The sequence below is a fragment of the Urocitellus parryii genome, chromosome 8, assembly GCF_045843805.1.
Source record: "Urocitellus parryii isolate mUroPar1 chromosome 8, mUroPar1.hap1, whole genome shotgun sequence".
NCBI classification, from domain to species: domain Eukaryota; kingdom Metazoa; phylum Chordata; class Mammalia; order Rodentia; family Sciuridae; genus Urocitellus; species Urocitellus parryii.
In genome coordinates, this window is record NC_135538.1 from 29190315 (window position 1) to 29206701 (window position 16387).

The 16387-nt window shown below is 35.3% G+C and overlaps 1 protein-coding gene across 8 annotated transcripts in view; it reads right to left on the minus strand.

The window, feature by feature from the left end:
* Positions 1 to 377: 377 nt before the first annotated feature.
* Myb (MYB proto-oncogene, transcription factor) overlaps positions 378 to 16387 on the minus strand; it is a 31673-nt gene continuing 15663 nt past the window's right edge. For 7 of the 8 annotated variants that reach the window (XM_026391884.2, XM_026391882.2, XM_026391878.2 and 4 more), the window contains 6 exons: positions 15219 to 15361; positions 14083 to 14197; positions 13866 to 13991; positions 13076 to 13189; positions 11921 to 12028; positions 378 to 494 (listed from right to left, as the gene is read on the minus strand). In XM_026391884.2, the coding sequence (XP_026247669.1) occupies positions 378 to 494; positions 11921 to 12028; positions 13076 to 13189; positions 13866 to 13991; positions 14083 to 14197; positions 15219 to 15361 (723 nt within the window). The remainder of the gene's footprint in view (positions 495 to 11920; positions 12029 to 13075; positions 13190 to 13865; positions 13992 to 14082; positions 14198 to 15218; positions 15362 to 16387) is intronic. The other variant, XM_026391883.2, reaches the window with a different exon arrangement.

A 16387-nucleotide genomic window follows, 5' to 3' on the forward strand; every position in this document is an offset into this window, starting at 1 on the left:
GTACCTCTTGTGTAAAATTTCAAAAAACTCATCATAGGCAAAAATACTGATCTGTTGGATCCTCTAAAATACAGATAAATCATTTTATGCTTTTAAAAAAAAATCTGCACAAGATAATAACAACTGGTTACAATTCATTACCTAATAATTTAGGTAAGACCGTTATTTATTTATTTAAAAAAATCCTTTTAGTTGAGTGAAATCTAATAAGATTTCATCCAACTAAATGCGCTTATGCACTTGGTGCTGCTCTCAACTGTTGTACCACAACAAAAATAGGTTCTTCACCCAATCATGAAAAGTTTCATGTCGAGGAATGACATATCCCAAGTCAACGTGAAGTGTTCTGAAAATCATAATGCTTTTCTGGAAACGTCTCACATAACCAGAGTCCGGGCTGAGAACGCGTTCACATATTTGCGAGCCTGACCGGAAGCCGTCATCTGATCCTCCATCTTTCCACAGGATGTGGGTTCCCAGGCGCTGCTACAAGGCTGAGGGGGGAAGAGGGTGACAGCAGGGTCAGACCAGGAAGCACACACGAGAGTTCAAAAGGGATTCCCAATCCCAGAAGGGCCAGCTGCCACATTTTGGATGCCAGAGGCAAGTGGTTGACACCAGGAAGCCTTTGTGGACAGATTTCAACTCCTTGACATCCAGAAACCCAGCATCCTTAAGTGACATTAATGGTCAGAACTGCTCACTCCTAGGAGAGAAACCCCACTCCAACCGATTTCATAAGATGGGGCCACGGCTTCATACTGGAATGCCTTGAGGCTGGAGACAAGAACAAGCATAATTCTCCAGACACCTACCATAAGCTTGCCTGGGCATTTACTCACTAAGCAAACTGGTGAGTGCTGGGGCCATGAAGCTCATGTAGGTGAAGGAATTGATCAATATCTGCTAAGCATAGTACATCTTTTTCACAATTAATTTAGAAATATCGGTTTCGCAGTATAGCTTAATTTTGCTATTTTTATTTAAACTTTTGCAGTGTTGGGGATCAAACCCAGGGCTTCACCCACATGCTAGGCAAGTGTTCTACCACTGAGCTACACCCTCAACCCTCAGTATGGCTTAATTTTTTAAAGATATACTCCATGTTGCCCCAAAGTAAAGTCTTAGTAAAGTATTTATGTCCCACTTAGTTCCCAAAGGGATTTAATACGGTTACAAAATAAATACAACAGATTTATAAAAGTGCAGAAAGCAGGATCACAGGGAATCAACATGCAGAAAATAAATAATATGAAACAGGGCAAGATTTGTACACAAAACGTCACGAAATGCAGTGCCCCAGAGAGATGTAGGCTGCCAGCAGTCAGTGCAGAGGGAAACAAACATAAGCAGGTCTAAGATTTGGTACCTTAAAGTCAAAAGCAGCCAGTGGCTCAGGAAAAAGCACTACTCCTGATCTAAAAGGAATTATCTTCCAAGGGACAAAAGAAGAAAAAGAAAGCCTTTGCTTTCCAGAACCTAAAGTGTCCTTTAAGAGATCAAATGCAAAGGTGTTTCTCAACAGGTGGAACCAACTTGGGAGCGGGGGCTATGGTGCAGGTGAACAGAGCATGGAAGATGGAGGGAGTGCGGGGCACTGCTGTAGGGAAAGGGCAAGAACAGGCACAGTTGAGATAGACAGGTGAAAAACAGGAGTGTAATCCTTGTGGAGAGAGAGCAAGAAAGAGGCAGGAATCTGAAATCTGTGCACTGTTGGTGGGGAGTATGGGGGGAGCAGGGGAGAGAAAGGGATACAGTGGTTAAATGATGGCATCTTACTCTGTGCTGCCAACTCATCTTAGAGTTTCAAAAGCCCTTAGTCTGTGCTGCCAACTCATCTTACAGTTTCACAAGTCTCATCTCATTTAACTCTCACAAAACAAACAAACAAACAAACCACCTGTGGTTTGTGAATTTGAACTTGGGTGGGATTCAGGAGCTCATACCCCTAATGAGTACAAGATGCTGCTTCCAGGAGAGCTCTCGTCAGGAAGAATGCAAGTGTCTTGATAGGCAATTTGGAGACTCAGTTACCAGGGATTTGGGATCCAGGAGGAAGTATGGAGGTGGGGTGTGAGGGTCATCAGACTTTTTGGCAAAGAGGTCTGATAATTTTGAATGAACACTGTACTGGTACAGTAGTGACCAGACATGAGCAAAGTTCCAGTGGTATAAGGTCTGCAGTGTCATATTCTTCTTTAGGACTAAGAAACTCAGGAAGTTTCTTAGTCCTTCCTGAGTTTCTTAGCTGTGCCATTTTCCCACCAATGTAAATAGCACAGTTGAGCACACATGTTTACTTTGAAAGTTCAGTAGCTCCATATGTAACTTGAAACACTACATAGCAAAATGGATTATCCTAGTATTCCCAAGAACTGAGGATCACAAAAATGACAAGACAAAGATGACAGATAGGTATTCTGGGTTGATTCTCACACGGAGTCATATTTACTATTTTCCTGAACAAAATCACCACGGTAGTTACAGCATTCTTTGAATCAGTTCTAAATAAATGATGTTTCCCTAGACTTGAGCATGTGGATTAAATATACATGTTTTTCTTGTATATATCTATCCATTCAAATTCTACATTTTAGTTTTATTGTTAACTGAAACACTAAATTGACACATGTGATTGATTTTAAAAAATAAAATGTAATGTTATCTTTTTAAATTATTGAGCAGTCATTGTGGCAAAATGGGACATGCAGGTGCTACTTGTGAGGTCAAAGGTCAGTATGGTTTATCTACCACTAAGTTATTTAGAGCTGTACTTAGAAGCAATGCATAGATAGATGCACACATCAACGAGCATGGATATTGGGAGTGCGGTAAGGGGTACTGGGGTTTGAACACAGGGGTGCTTAACCACTGAGCCACATCCCCAGCCCTTTTTATTTTATTTTATTATTATTTTTTATTTTGAGTATTAGGGTCTCACTAAGTTGCTTAGAGTTTCAAACTTGCAATCCTTCTGTCTCAGCTTCCAGACTCACTGGTATTACAGGCATGCCCCACCATGCCTGGCCAGAGGACAGATCTTAAAATAAGTGACAAATAAGGAAGCAGAATGGAATATCTTCATATACTAATATCTTATAAGTATATTTAAAATTTACATAGAAATCTATGCAAGAAAATACATATATTGAAGCAAATGAAGGGACAAGAAGAAGGAAAGTGAGAACAGATAAAGAATTGAACAGCAAACAAGAGGATTATTTCTGTTTTTCTGAGATTAAGAATATTTCTACTTAGCTGGGCTTCAATTAATATAAAATGCATTTTCCAAATGTGTAAATTAAAGTATCTTAAAATAATCGTATTTGCTTTTCCTACGCCTCCTGGTAAAGGTCAAGTTCCGATCCCTTGTTTCATCATATTCAGAACTCCCAGTCTGTTCAGGAGAATCTAACACTAAGGATTTTCAACATACTACATTTCCAACTTCATATATTTTCAATTTGACATGTGACTGTGATTTTTGACAGATTCCCCACATGGCTCATCACTTGATTCATATGTGGTTCTTCCTCCAGGCCCAGATATTTAAAATGACATTGATATAAAGAAGGTGCCATATATATTTTTTTTCATTTTTTTAATTGGTTGTTCACAACATTACAAAGCTCTTGACATATCATATTTCATACACTGGATTGAGCCATATATTTTTAATTAGTGTTTGGAGAGAACTTTTAAATAATCAGCTTCTCTTAAGACAAAGAGAATGTACTAAGAAACTAATGAAAATGACTGAAATATTCTAATTTCTTGACATACAACCCTGATGCTTAGAGCCTGGGATGGGCCAGGAACACCTGATTCTCCCAGGATAGACAAATACTGGGATGTACTGGCCACTGTGTACAGTAACAAAAAAGCCAGCAAGGCGAGCCAGGAATCCCCTTTTCTATATTGAGAGTACAAAGCAAGAACAACTTTCAACAATGAACATGACAACACTGGTCAGAACAGACACATACTGATGGTGTAATCACAAAGAAAAGAAGGTTGAGCACTCAAGTAAAAAAGAATGGCTCCCTTTCTCCCTTCCTACCTTAAACCCAGGGCCCTGCACCAACTTTTAAACAGAATAGCTTTGAAAAATATTAAATGACCTTGTCCTAGAAGAATATTTTTTAATACTGTCATATATATTTTTGTGCATCCTCCTTATTCCCTCTACCTAAATTTTAGTTTCGTTTACATGAGGGAACTGATAAGCATTACAGATTTCTGCCTCTGAATTCTTGTTCCATTACTAACCCACGGTGCTATTTCAGACATGTCACACCATCCTAATTCATTTCAACATTAATAATCCTATCCACACATCCTCCTCCCATTGCTGAAGAGTCACCTTGCTTATCCTGCAATGTGCCTTTCATTGCCCCTGGGCAGAAGTGAACTATAAACAGTCTGTCAAAGCTTTAACTGGGATATCCTGTTGAAGCACTTTGAATAAATACCCAGATCCTTCCTAGAAAACAGAAGAAGTGAAATGAGAAAAGACCATGTCCACAGGTGGTTTTCTGTCAGAATTAGATTATCTTCAAATTTCATTTAGAATCTGAGGTATTTTTCATCACACTGAACACCTGCTATTATGATCATATTCAGATAGCAGCTTCACACAACATTTACTGATGTCAAGAACCTGTGTTTTACAATTTGAAGACTTCATAAGAAATTCTTATAAACCTAAAAAATATTCTGGAATATCAAACTTGTGAGATGGTATTATGCTTTTATTTTGTTTTGTTTTATAATAGTAAGCCAGTATAAATGGTGTATGAAAGAATAAGAAATAAGAATTTTTTGATTATACTATTTAACCTATCTGAAGAAAGCACTTATACTGGACAAAAATTCCAAAGATCCAGATTCCTTGCCAGAGGGATATCTTTTTACAATGTATTAGTTGTAAGAGATAATATTGAAATCTTTGGTGATATCTTGAAGTCAGATCCCTGACTTCACACTTGAGCAGAAGTGTTGCTAAGGTAGGGCCAATGGATATTAAACTTTCCTTTGTATATTTCCCTATGTCATTTGCCAGTAAATGGATGAAACTGGAGAATATCATGCTAAGTGAAATAAGCCAGTCCCAAGAAAACTAAAGGCCGAATGTTCTCTCTGACATGTGGATGCTAACCCACAACAAGGGAAGGTGGGGAGGGGAAGAATAGAAATCCATTAGATTGGAAAAGGGTTGAAAGGAAGGTAAGGGAGAAGGATGGAAATAAGAAAGATAGTAGAATAAATCAGACATAACTTTCTTATGTTCATATATGAATATATTACCAGTATAATTCCACATCATGTAAAACCACAAGAATGGGATCCTAATTAGACTAAGGTATAGTGTGTGTGTGCGTGTGTGTGTGTGTGTGTGTGTATACATATATATAAAATGTCAAAATACACTCTACTGTCATGTATATTTAAAAAAAAAAAAGAGCCACAGGTGCTTAAACAACATATTTACCTATTCCAGAACAAAGCAATTAAATGTCTCCAACTTCAGGGTTGCTGATTTTTCACAGGAAAGAATCTTAAAATTTATGTGATTAAAGGCGCAGATGGAAGATGTCTCATTCACCAAGGCCTCCATTTCCCAAACTGAAATAAATAATAGCTAATGGAGATGGGCCCTTCCCAGCTATGGAGTTTGTCCCAGATGTCTTTAGAGGTCTCTTTATCTCATGTTTATAGACTTCCCAACAGTTTATATCACATAGCCCAGGGTGTCACAAATGTTTGAAAGAACAACTTTTTCCTTGGCCACATTAGTTCCAGACTATTAAGATTAAGACAAATGCCAAATTGCTGTAAAGCAATTCTATCTTTGCTGGTGTCCCTAAAGAAGATTCTATCTCAGAGTGTTTATTCCCAGTGTCACCAAAACAAATGAAAAATTCATGTCTTGTAATGTCTGGGGCAGGGTACCCTGACTCTGGGATTAATGCAGCTTCTCCCTTCATTTAGCCTTTCTCAGTTCAACCTCAAAACCTCACAGAGAAAATTTGCTTAACTTATAACATTTATTAAAAGGCAGGTTACTGAAAATACTACTGACAGCTACATGAATTTTTGCTGGGGTAAGTGGAAAAAAGTGACCAAAAGGAGAACCAAATGAGTGTGGAGACATCCAGGGGAACAGATCAATAAGGCATACTAAGTCAACACTCAGAAAGATCTCTATCACAAGCAGACTGTTTCCATGCCAGTGCAGCAGAAAGGAAAAGAAAACCTGTAAATCAGCTGTTTTGTCTCCCTAATACCAAGAGGTCTGAGGGCCTTTATTTCAGAGAATTAGTTGAAATGGTTATCTCTTTTGTGACCCACTGACATTCTTCTGTAAGAATGGATCAGGGACTACTACACTAGAAGAAATAATATACCTTAGCTGAAAAGAAGACCGGGCCATTGGTGAGGTCTTCTTACTTGCCTTTTTAAGGGCAGAGACATTGTGCTGCCATTGGGCACCAGACACTGGTGTGCCGCCATCTTGAAAGCAATATTAGGTCCATTTGATATTCATAGTAACTTTATGTGATGAGTGGAGGTTATGCCATGTTCCCCAGTTTATAAAGAAAAAAACAATTTAATTAAATTAATGAATTAAATTCATTCAAGTAGGAAACGGTGGAGTCCAGATCAGAACTCAGGTTCTGTTGCTCACATATGAGTTTATTTCCCTTCTCAGCAACACTTGTCACACAGAAAGTATTTGCCTTATTTTTTGTCACAAATGAATCATATAGTGGTGGGAGCAATCTAAAACACACAGAACTTAAAATCCAAGGTTGAAAGTGAGTTTTAATTTCTGGTAATAATATTTTAAAATTTTTTGATGTTGTATAAATGTGTTTAATAATAATGGGGAAATAATTGGGAAATTTACTTAAATTAAATTCACTGTTTTAAAAAAAGTGAGGCCATGACAAGCCAAGTCAGGAAATTAAAATTTAAGGCTGTCATTCTGTGGTTACAAAAAAGAGGAAAGTGAGTGAGTAAAAAGCATATGAACATATCTTTTACACTTGAGTTTTAAATAGGAATAAAAGGAAATTATAATTTAAGAGAAAAATACAGAAGTTCAGAGGTTATAACTTATAAAATTTTGGATCTACCAAAAAATGTCTACCTTAAGAAATATTTATTAGCATAATGTATTTATTTCAACATGTACAACAAATTGAAAGCATATTGAGGAAAATAGGCAGTCTCTGCATGTCTGCCTCAGTATCTCTCAGGGTAATTTCTGAATGGTAGAATCCAGTGGAATTTCACAGTGAATTTGTCTTTCCTACTCCAAATTGCAAGCTTTATAAGCTGAATATTTTTGCTACTACCTCACATTTGTGAGCATTTTATAAGATTCTAGATTCCATCTCTACCTTACACAATTTGAGAGAAAGGCTGAGTACTGGCAATGGCACAATGTGAAAATCTCAAATACAATGAACCATGTAAGAAAAAGGAATATCAAAAATGTCTCAGAACATTTTACTTTAAGTATACAGTTTGATTTTTGTTTTTCTTCAATGCTGGGAATCAAACCTAGGACCTCAAGCATATTAGGTAAGTGCTCTACCACTAAGATACATCCCAGCCACTGTTTGCTTTTATAGTTTAAAATCAAGGCATCTTTAAAAACAGAGAAATACAATTAGGATTGTGCAGCTACCACAAATTCTTTGGAAAAAGATTAAGTATCACATAGCCCAGGGTGTCACAAGTGTTTGAGAGAACAAGTTAAAAAACAAACATAACAGGATTGTGCATAACAACCTCTATTTAAGCCTCTACTTATTTAAGTTAACTAATTTAATCTACATACAGATTTTAGATCAGGGGACATATGGAAAGTTCTGAGTTATTATTCATTGTGTGTCAATGACAATCCACATAACCATGGTCATACTTAGCACCCTGATTTTGATCTCTGCATACAATTTCCCACTGAAATGACTCAGAGCACCTTGGGGGAAATGGCTGATTCCAAGAAGAGAATGAGGAAATGTGGTTATTAAAGTCACTTAAAATAAATAAAATCGAAAATTCTGTTCTCCAGTGATACAAGTCACATTATAAGTACATATGACTAGTGGCTATCAAACTGGACAGCAGCATATTAGACATTTCTATCACTGCAGAGTTTCTTTTGGAAAGCACTGGGCTAGCAATTAGAAGACATTTAAGAGACCTAAAAACCAAATGCAATGTGTGAAGTTGTTTCAATTTTGATCATACAAGCAAATATCATTTTTTTGATTGATAAGAAAATTTAAATATGCCCTAGGAATTAGAATATAAATTATTGTTAATAATGTGTGATAATAGTATTAGGTTGTTTATAAAGGTGCTCTATATTTAGATATTCTCTGCAAGTACATAAGAATAGAATGTTATATTATCTGGAATTTAAAATACTTCATTAAAGACTTTTGATAAAGGTAAATGTTAATAATTGTTAGGAACACAGCATATCATAACAAAACTCACAGCTTCTTTCATTGCTTTGCTTCCATTTTTTTGGTGGTGCTGGGGATTGAACCCAGGGCCTTTCACACATTAGGTAAGTACTCCACCACTGAGCTACATCTCCAGCCAATCTGCATTTCTAATTTTAAAATATCAGATGTAACTTATACAAATTTATAAACATGTGTATTCTTATATATATTAGAAGCAAAACCATAAAGATCTAGTGTACGGGTCTTAAAAAGTTTACTAATTGCTCTATCAAAAACCTTATTGGCATAATTAGGCAAGGATGATTAAAACTCGAATGACAGAGCACAGAATTCCAGTTACTATAGTCTAAAATAAACTGTTCTTGTGCCTAAGCAAAGTTATTTGGAAAATAAGATGTAAAACCTACTGCACTATAAGTGGCAAATATTTTACATTTTAGAGGTATTCAAATTTTAAAATATTTGGGGAATCATACTTTGTTTCAATTAAAAGTATTGCTATGACAAAAATATCTGGATGGCTTGTTCAAAATTCCAGTTAGTATTTGACATAAGTACGAATTACAAAAGTTATAGACTGTATGGAGTACTCTTAAGTTAACAGCCAGCTCATTTAATGAATGCAAAATGTCTTCAAAAACACCATGTGTGAGAACTGTGCATTATTAGGTCAAATTGGATTATCAGTGGAAATATATGGAATGGCATTATGTTTTAAACAAGCAAATCACCAAAATGCATGAAAACACAAACAGTGGTTTCCCCCCATTCTTGGTTTTGCTTTCTGTAATTTCAGTTACATAGGGTCAACCATGGTCTGAAATTATTAAACAGAAAATCCAGAAAAAAAATTCATGATTTTTAAATAACTGTTATTACAGTATACTGTTATACTTCTCCTATTTTATTGTTATTAATCTATTATTATGCCTAACTTATAAATTATCATCTGTGTGTGAGTATGTGTGTGTGTGTGTGTGTGTGTGTGGAGAAAAATCAGAGTGTATAGGATTTGGCACTATCCATTGTTTCAGGCACGCCCAGGAGTCTTGGAAAAACATACTCCTTGAATAGAGGGAATTATTATATAATATTTTGAATCAAGATTATATGAAATATTGGTAGTAAGTGTTTCAATAGTTAGAACTGCTTGATACAACTTCCAGTGTTTAGCCCAAAAGTTTGAAACATTTTAGAAATCACACATTTCTGTAGTATCAGAAGCTAGGCTCCATGACATAAAACAAATTGAGTTATCTGTTATAGCAGACTATTGAAAATATTTGATCAATGTAAATAAGTAAACCATACAGTATATATAGAAGCACTGACTGTTATGTCTCAATTATTCAGTTGTTGGAAGTGACAAATACCACCTTCACCATGGAATGTACATACAGGACTTAGTTTCAGCATTCAGATATTAGAATGTGTGCAAATAGAACCCACTGTGTACTAGAAAACACAAGTTAACAAAATAGAGCTGCTACTCAATTTTGAGTTTCAAAGATAACCAATATTTCATTAAATAAAATTTAAATGTTAATATATTCCCATACTAAAATTTTAAAAAACTTGAATAACATTAAAAGTCCTGTGGCAAAAAATATCAAACTATTTTAATAAATATTGACATTATTACTCATAATATATATTTTATATAACATATATTTTATATCAGCATCATATTCGATTGTCAATGTTTTTTGCCTAAACAGTGTTTGGATCGGCCAAAAGTTATTAGGATTCTATGTTAGAAAAATAATCAGGGTTTTTCAATTTAGGTAATGATTACTGTTCCCAGATATACTTACATGCTTGCTGTTTGACACACAGAATGCATTTTTCTCTTATAATTTTGTTTTTGTGGTATTGGAAATTCCGAGGCTTTTTTTTGTTTTGTTTTGTTTTTTTTTAGACAGAGTCTCACTAAGTTGCTGAGGCTGGCCTTGAATTTGCAATCCTCCTGCCTGGGTTTCAGGAGTAGCTGGGAGATTATAGATATGTGCCATCATAATCAGCTTAAAATGCATTTTTTCTCTACTACTACAAATACAGGTTGTGTCCCAGGCTAGGTTACAAAATATGCATAAAACTTAACTATTAAGTTCATCTCTTAATCTAACTAAAATACTAATAGCATCAGTCAAATTCCATGCTCTGGATACCAAGGACCAAAGAAAAACAAAGAAAGGGTTTCTCTTGTAGACCCAGGATCAGGTCTAGGTAAAATTTTGAAATGGCTGCCACTTTGCCCAGACAAGCCTCTAATCCCTTTTCAGTGCCCCTCTAACATCCCAATGGTGTTTATTTTCTCACCTCTCAATTCTGTGTGATATGCTGAATCCTCTCCGCAGAAGGCCTGCCCAAGCCTGACTCACTTGGAACTTCTGACTGTCCACATGTTCTGACACTCCCTGTCCCACACTCCAGCCCCGAGACACCTTTTACCAAAGTACATGGTATCTGAGAGGGGCCACAAGAAAGTGATCTCGCTGAATTAAAAACAAATGTGCCTACAACCTTTCTAGCTGTATTTTCATATTTTAAAAAATAATTCGAAGTGTCACAAATACTTAAGAAGGGAGTTTTAAGATGCTCACAAGTTGGAATATGAAGGCCCAGCACTATGACAAAAAAAGTTCTATAAGGGACCAGGCCACTCCAGCTACAGTGCTTGCAACCTACAGCATCAAATATGACTTTCCCCTTCTGAATCTCCATCTGCAGGAGAGTGAGGGGGTTTTCCTCTGAGTAGCACAGGAGGACTGATGGGAGGACCCTACAGCTGGCTTGTTAATGTTGGGAACTGCTTTAAATAATGTGTGGGAGCAAATTTGCATTCTTATTTACATTTGGCTTCGGATTAGTTTGGGAATTTGTTGTATATTCTCAACACACATCTACTTCAGGGTTATAAGGAAAATCTCCTTTGATATTAAAACCTGAGAGCAGATGGTCCATCATGGATTAGTCACAAGCATTGACAGTTGCTTTTTTTATTCTGATGGTCAAATACATTGCAATTATTTTCTGTCTAGATAACTTCACATTTCATTTTAAATCTAACCAATCTCAGAGCTTTGATTGTCTAGTGATAGAGCATAGAAAACAAGAATTTTGAAACAAAAAGTAAACTATGTAGACATTTAAAAAAAAATGTTTTCAAGAGGAAGGAGATACTGACCCAAGGGTGATCCATGATCTTAGTCACAGTAAAAAATGTTTTCCTTCATCATGCTTGGGGGACCAGCTCTCATGAAAATTTCCAGCCTGTCTCATATGAGTAGTACCAAAAATTAGAAGAGATTTTCTAGACATTAGATGTCACTTTAAGATACCACTCCTATATGTCTAATATGTTAAAAACAACAATAATATAACAGTTTTTCAGTGAATGAATTTTAAGACACCAGTGATGGAATAATAATTACCTGCAAGGGACTCACCAGGGACCTGTTTTTAGGTGCTGTAAATGCTTTGAGAACATTGTCTTCATCTTCTGATACTGGTGTCATTAAAACAGAGCTTGTAAGAATATTCTAAAAAGAAAGAGAATATTTGAAATTTAAATGAGCTTGGATAATATGAAAGCCAACAATCCTAACACTGTTGAGAGGAGATTACTATGAGATGGTAATCATTAGCATGAAGAAATGCAGGCATCTTCCAGAAAGTTTCTTCCCTGTGAGCTAAAAGGAGAACTCAATGATGTACTAACCCTCACACCACTGTGGCAAATACCACCAGAACCCAAAAAGCTTTGGGTCCCATCTTATTCTAAGCATGGGGTATGCACTTAAAATCCATCTTCTAAATGAATTCATAAATCCATGCTTTTAAAACTAAAGGATATTCTAAGCTCTTGGATATGGATTGTTTATTTCATATACTGGGACAGAAATATTTTATAGCTGTATTAAAGGCAGTATAGTTCAATGACAAAAAGCCACACTTCTATGGATTTTTAGAATTTAGAGCCACATTTTTAGAGTTCTAATCCAGTACCAGCCCCATGAGGAATATAAACTTGAATAAATGACTAAGATACCAAATTTTCTAGTTGCTATAATGGAAGTGATAATGTTATCAATCTTACAGGGTTACTGCAAGGATTACATGAATTAACTCATCTAAAGTCATTAGATTAGGACTCACCACTTAATACATACTGAATAAGTATTAGTAATTATTGTTTGCTTAGATTCTCCATAAGATATAAGGGCACTATTCACTAATAGTAAACTGGAAAAATGATGGAGCCAAGGCAAGGCAATCCTGTTGGCCCTATGCACCCATGTATTCAGCAACCAAACCTTGGGAAGAAAATCCACATATACTGATATGTACAGACTATTGTGGTCTTTATCCACTAAACAATATAGACAGAATCTGTTTTGAATACATAAATAAAAATTTCAACTTTATATTCTAACATTAATAATCATTTTTTTTTAAATGCATGAGAGGCTGTTTTGAAACCAGATGCACTAAAGAGTGAGTATTGAAACCACAATGGCCCAACATACCACACATAGGATTCTGAGTCACTAGTGGAGCAACTTGGGCACTGGTGCAGGGGTACTTACTGGTGGTGCCTCTGCCACAGGTGATGCCTGTGTGAACAGTTGAGCATTCAGACTGTCCCCTTCCCAGTGGCTTGAGCAGAAGAAGTGTCCCGCTTTATCAGTTGGAGATTCTACCTAAAAGCAAACAGCAAGTGCTTGTCATTTCTACCAGTACTACTTTCATGAAGTATTTATTCTCAGTAGTAAATTTCTGGTCAGTCTCTTAAACATTCAACCCTGCATGAAAATAAGTCCAAGAGGCAAATTATCCAACTTGTTAAGAGATGCCTCTTGCCAAAAAGCTACTTTGATCTTTGCAGGTTACATCTCCTTTCTTCTATAATACATGAATTAAAAATACTACCATTTGAATGTGAATTCCTATTTTTCTATCGTCTCAGAAAGTGAGGGAATATGTCATTCAGGGTAACTTGAATTTGTGTTCCCAGTGACAGTCATTCATATTTGGCTCAGAATAAACTGTTCTTATTCCCTTAAAAAAGGGAGAGAGAAAATGGAATATTTATCATCTATCTATATTTTTAAGTATAATAAAAAGCTTCTGCCCTCTTTTTCCCTTATCCTAGCATCTTCTCTATCCCAATATGAAGTTGATAGAAGTGGTGTGGCTTTCCAAACGAAAGGTTGCTGCCTACAGTCTGGCAGTACCTTTTGAATGCATCTTGTATGAAAATATTACATTGAGAAGTGGTGCTGTTGCACAGCATCGAGGCCAGGCACATCAAAATGCACGAAAGAACAAAGGCAGCAGGAGTCACAGCTTGTTCCTTCCACAGGGTCTTATACTTACCTCCTGTTTGATTTTCTTCAGTAAAGGTGGGCCATTCTCTTGAAACTCAGCAACAATGCCAGATTCATCCGACTCTTGTTTGATCACATCCTGTAGATCTTCTACTAGATGAGACGATGTCTGAGGCTGTAGGGAAGAGTGGACATTTTTGCATCAGAGGAAAATTCCTATCTATGCTAATAAGTCAACTACACTCAAGGACTTTTCCAAAACTTACTAGCATCTTCAGGGGACCATATTTAATTTCTTGAGCTGCAAGTGCATGTTTGAAAGGTGTGGGTGTTCTTGGCGAGCTTTCTAGGATTGACCTTTTGATAGCTGGAGTTCTAAACCTTTAAAAAAGAGAACAAGCAGTGGCTTAATATAAAAGAAATGTGATGCTCATCACTTTGTTTTATCTATCAAATTTAATTTTTTTCCAATAAACACAAAAAACTCTACCACTGATATGGAATTGGATATGTTTATAAATCATATACATTCACTAGGGAGAAGATAATAGTAGACATATGGTCAAAATATTATATATATAATATATAATATTATATAATAATAGTATATAATATTTCAAAATATTATAAAGTCTTAAGACTAAAAGTGCTAAAATATTATCTTTCCTTAATGTTTCAGAGGATATGGGAAAATGCCCTCAATCTATATAATAACTATAATAAACCTTGCCATATCTGATGTCATTGACAAATCAATTTATCTATTCATTAAAAGGAGATTCACACTAGAAAACATGTTAACCTTTTAAAATTTATTTTTTTGTATTTGAAAGTAATAAGAATGGATTTCCTTCAAAGGTTTCTTATAATTCAAACTGATTTTCTCTTCCATTTATTTGAATAGGTTAAGCCTTCATCAAATAAAAATGATTGTTTAATCACACCTTGGCTTTTAATCATATGATATTTCTGAAGATGTCAGAGAAAATTTAAGATTAAAAATACAAACTATGTAAAGAACCACGATCAATCTTATTTTGAAGCTTATAATCAGAGAAGAAAGAAGGCTGAAAATCTTTTTCAGTGAGAGAAAAATTCAGTAGGGACTGAATGAACAAACAAACTAGATGGAAACATTTTATTAAAACTGCCTCTTCATATACAGAAATTGGAGTGAACTATAAAAGGCAATTTTGTTTATTATCCCAGCTTCTACTTCTAGTTAGTTCTAACATTCCTAGGACAGACATATTCTGTCTGGGAATAGGTAATATTTTTAATACATATAAATACACTAGCAAAATTACTTACATACAAATATATCAGATAGTTGGGGGTTATATTCCATTAATTAGTTATAACCAAGATAAATAAATACTTTTTTCTTGACCCAAGAACTTACATGGTGTTTTCCTTTTGAGTTTTCACAGTCTGGTCTCTATGAAACGGTGTTGTAACAGTCAATTTGTAACCATTGAGAGGGGTGGAAGTTAAAGAAGGTGTTTCCAAGTCTAAGCTTTCATGGTTACTGGAAGTGTTTAAAAACTAAACACAGGAGAGAGAGAAAAGAACTACTTAGATTAAACAGTGATTCTCTACTCAGCCCAACTTCAAAATCACACCTAGATAATAAGCAAGTATGGTTTACTGACCCACTATGCAAAATAATAGATATTAACAATCATCTGGTGTTGAAGAGGGTATTAATTTACTTCAATTGAGCATCCAAAATAAAACTAGGGTCAATACTGAAAAACTTGCAAAATCCTAAGAAAATATTATCAATAAAAGACACTTGCGATTCAAGAAAATGAGACATGCTCTTTACTAACATTAAAAAGTTTATAAAGTATTTCTTCTAATAGTCAGGAGGCTGAGGTAGGACCACTTGGGTACAGGAGCTTAGGCAACTTATGAGACCCTGTCTCAAAACCAAAAAACAAACAAAACAAAACAAAAAATAGTGATGACAACAAACTAACTTAGGGTACTTGTGTAAAGAAACTGTTTTTAACTTTGAGTCCATGTTTCTCAGATGTACATACCTATATACTTAGACTTTTTTTCTGGAACATCACCTATTAAAATGTTGCAGAACTAACATTCTGCATAACACTGCTTGGAAAATACAGACAAACCCCCCCCCCAAAAAAAATATATATATATATACACACACACAGATATGTACATATATATACATATGTGTACATATATATACTTATATACAAATATGTATGTATATACATATGTATGTATACATATATTTTTTTGGTGGAGGTATCATTTGTTTATACTTAAAGCTGTTCTCCAAACAAACTCAACAGAAAAAATTGGAAAAACATTTTAAAGTGCCAGATTATCTATTAATTTCAATTATTTTAATAATTTAGGAACACAAGTGTCTGATAAAGATTATAATTTCTATGCCTTAGAAACACTATATGAAATGAGAATATTTGGCCAAAACTTCACTAGTAAAATATGACACAACTCAAAAGAGCCAATGATGAAAATTTTAAATTTTCCTTAAGCGTTTGTTCCTCATCCTCTCCCTCCACCTTCCCACTCAAA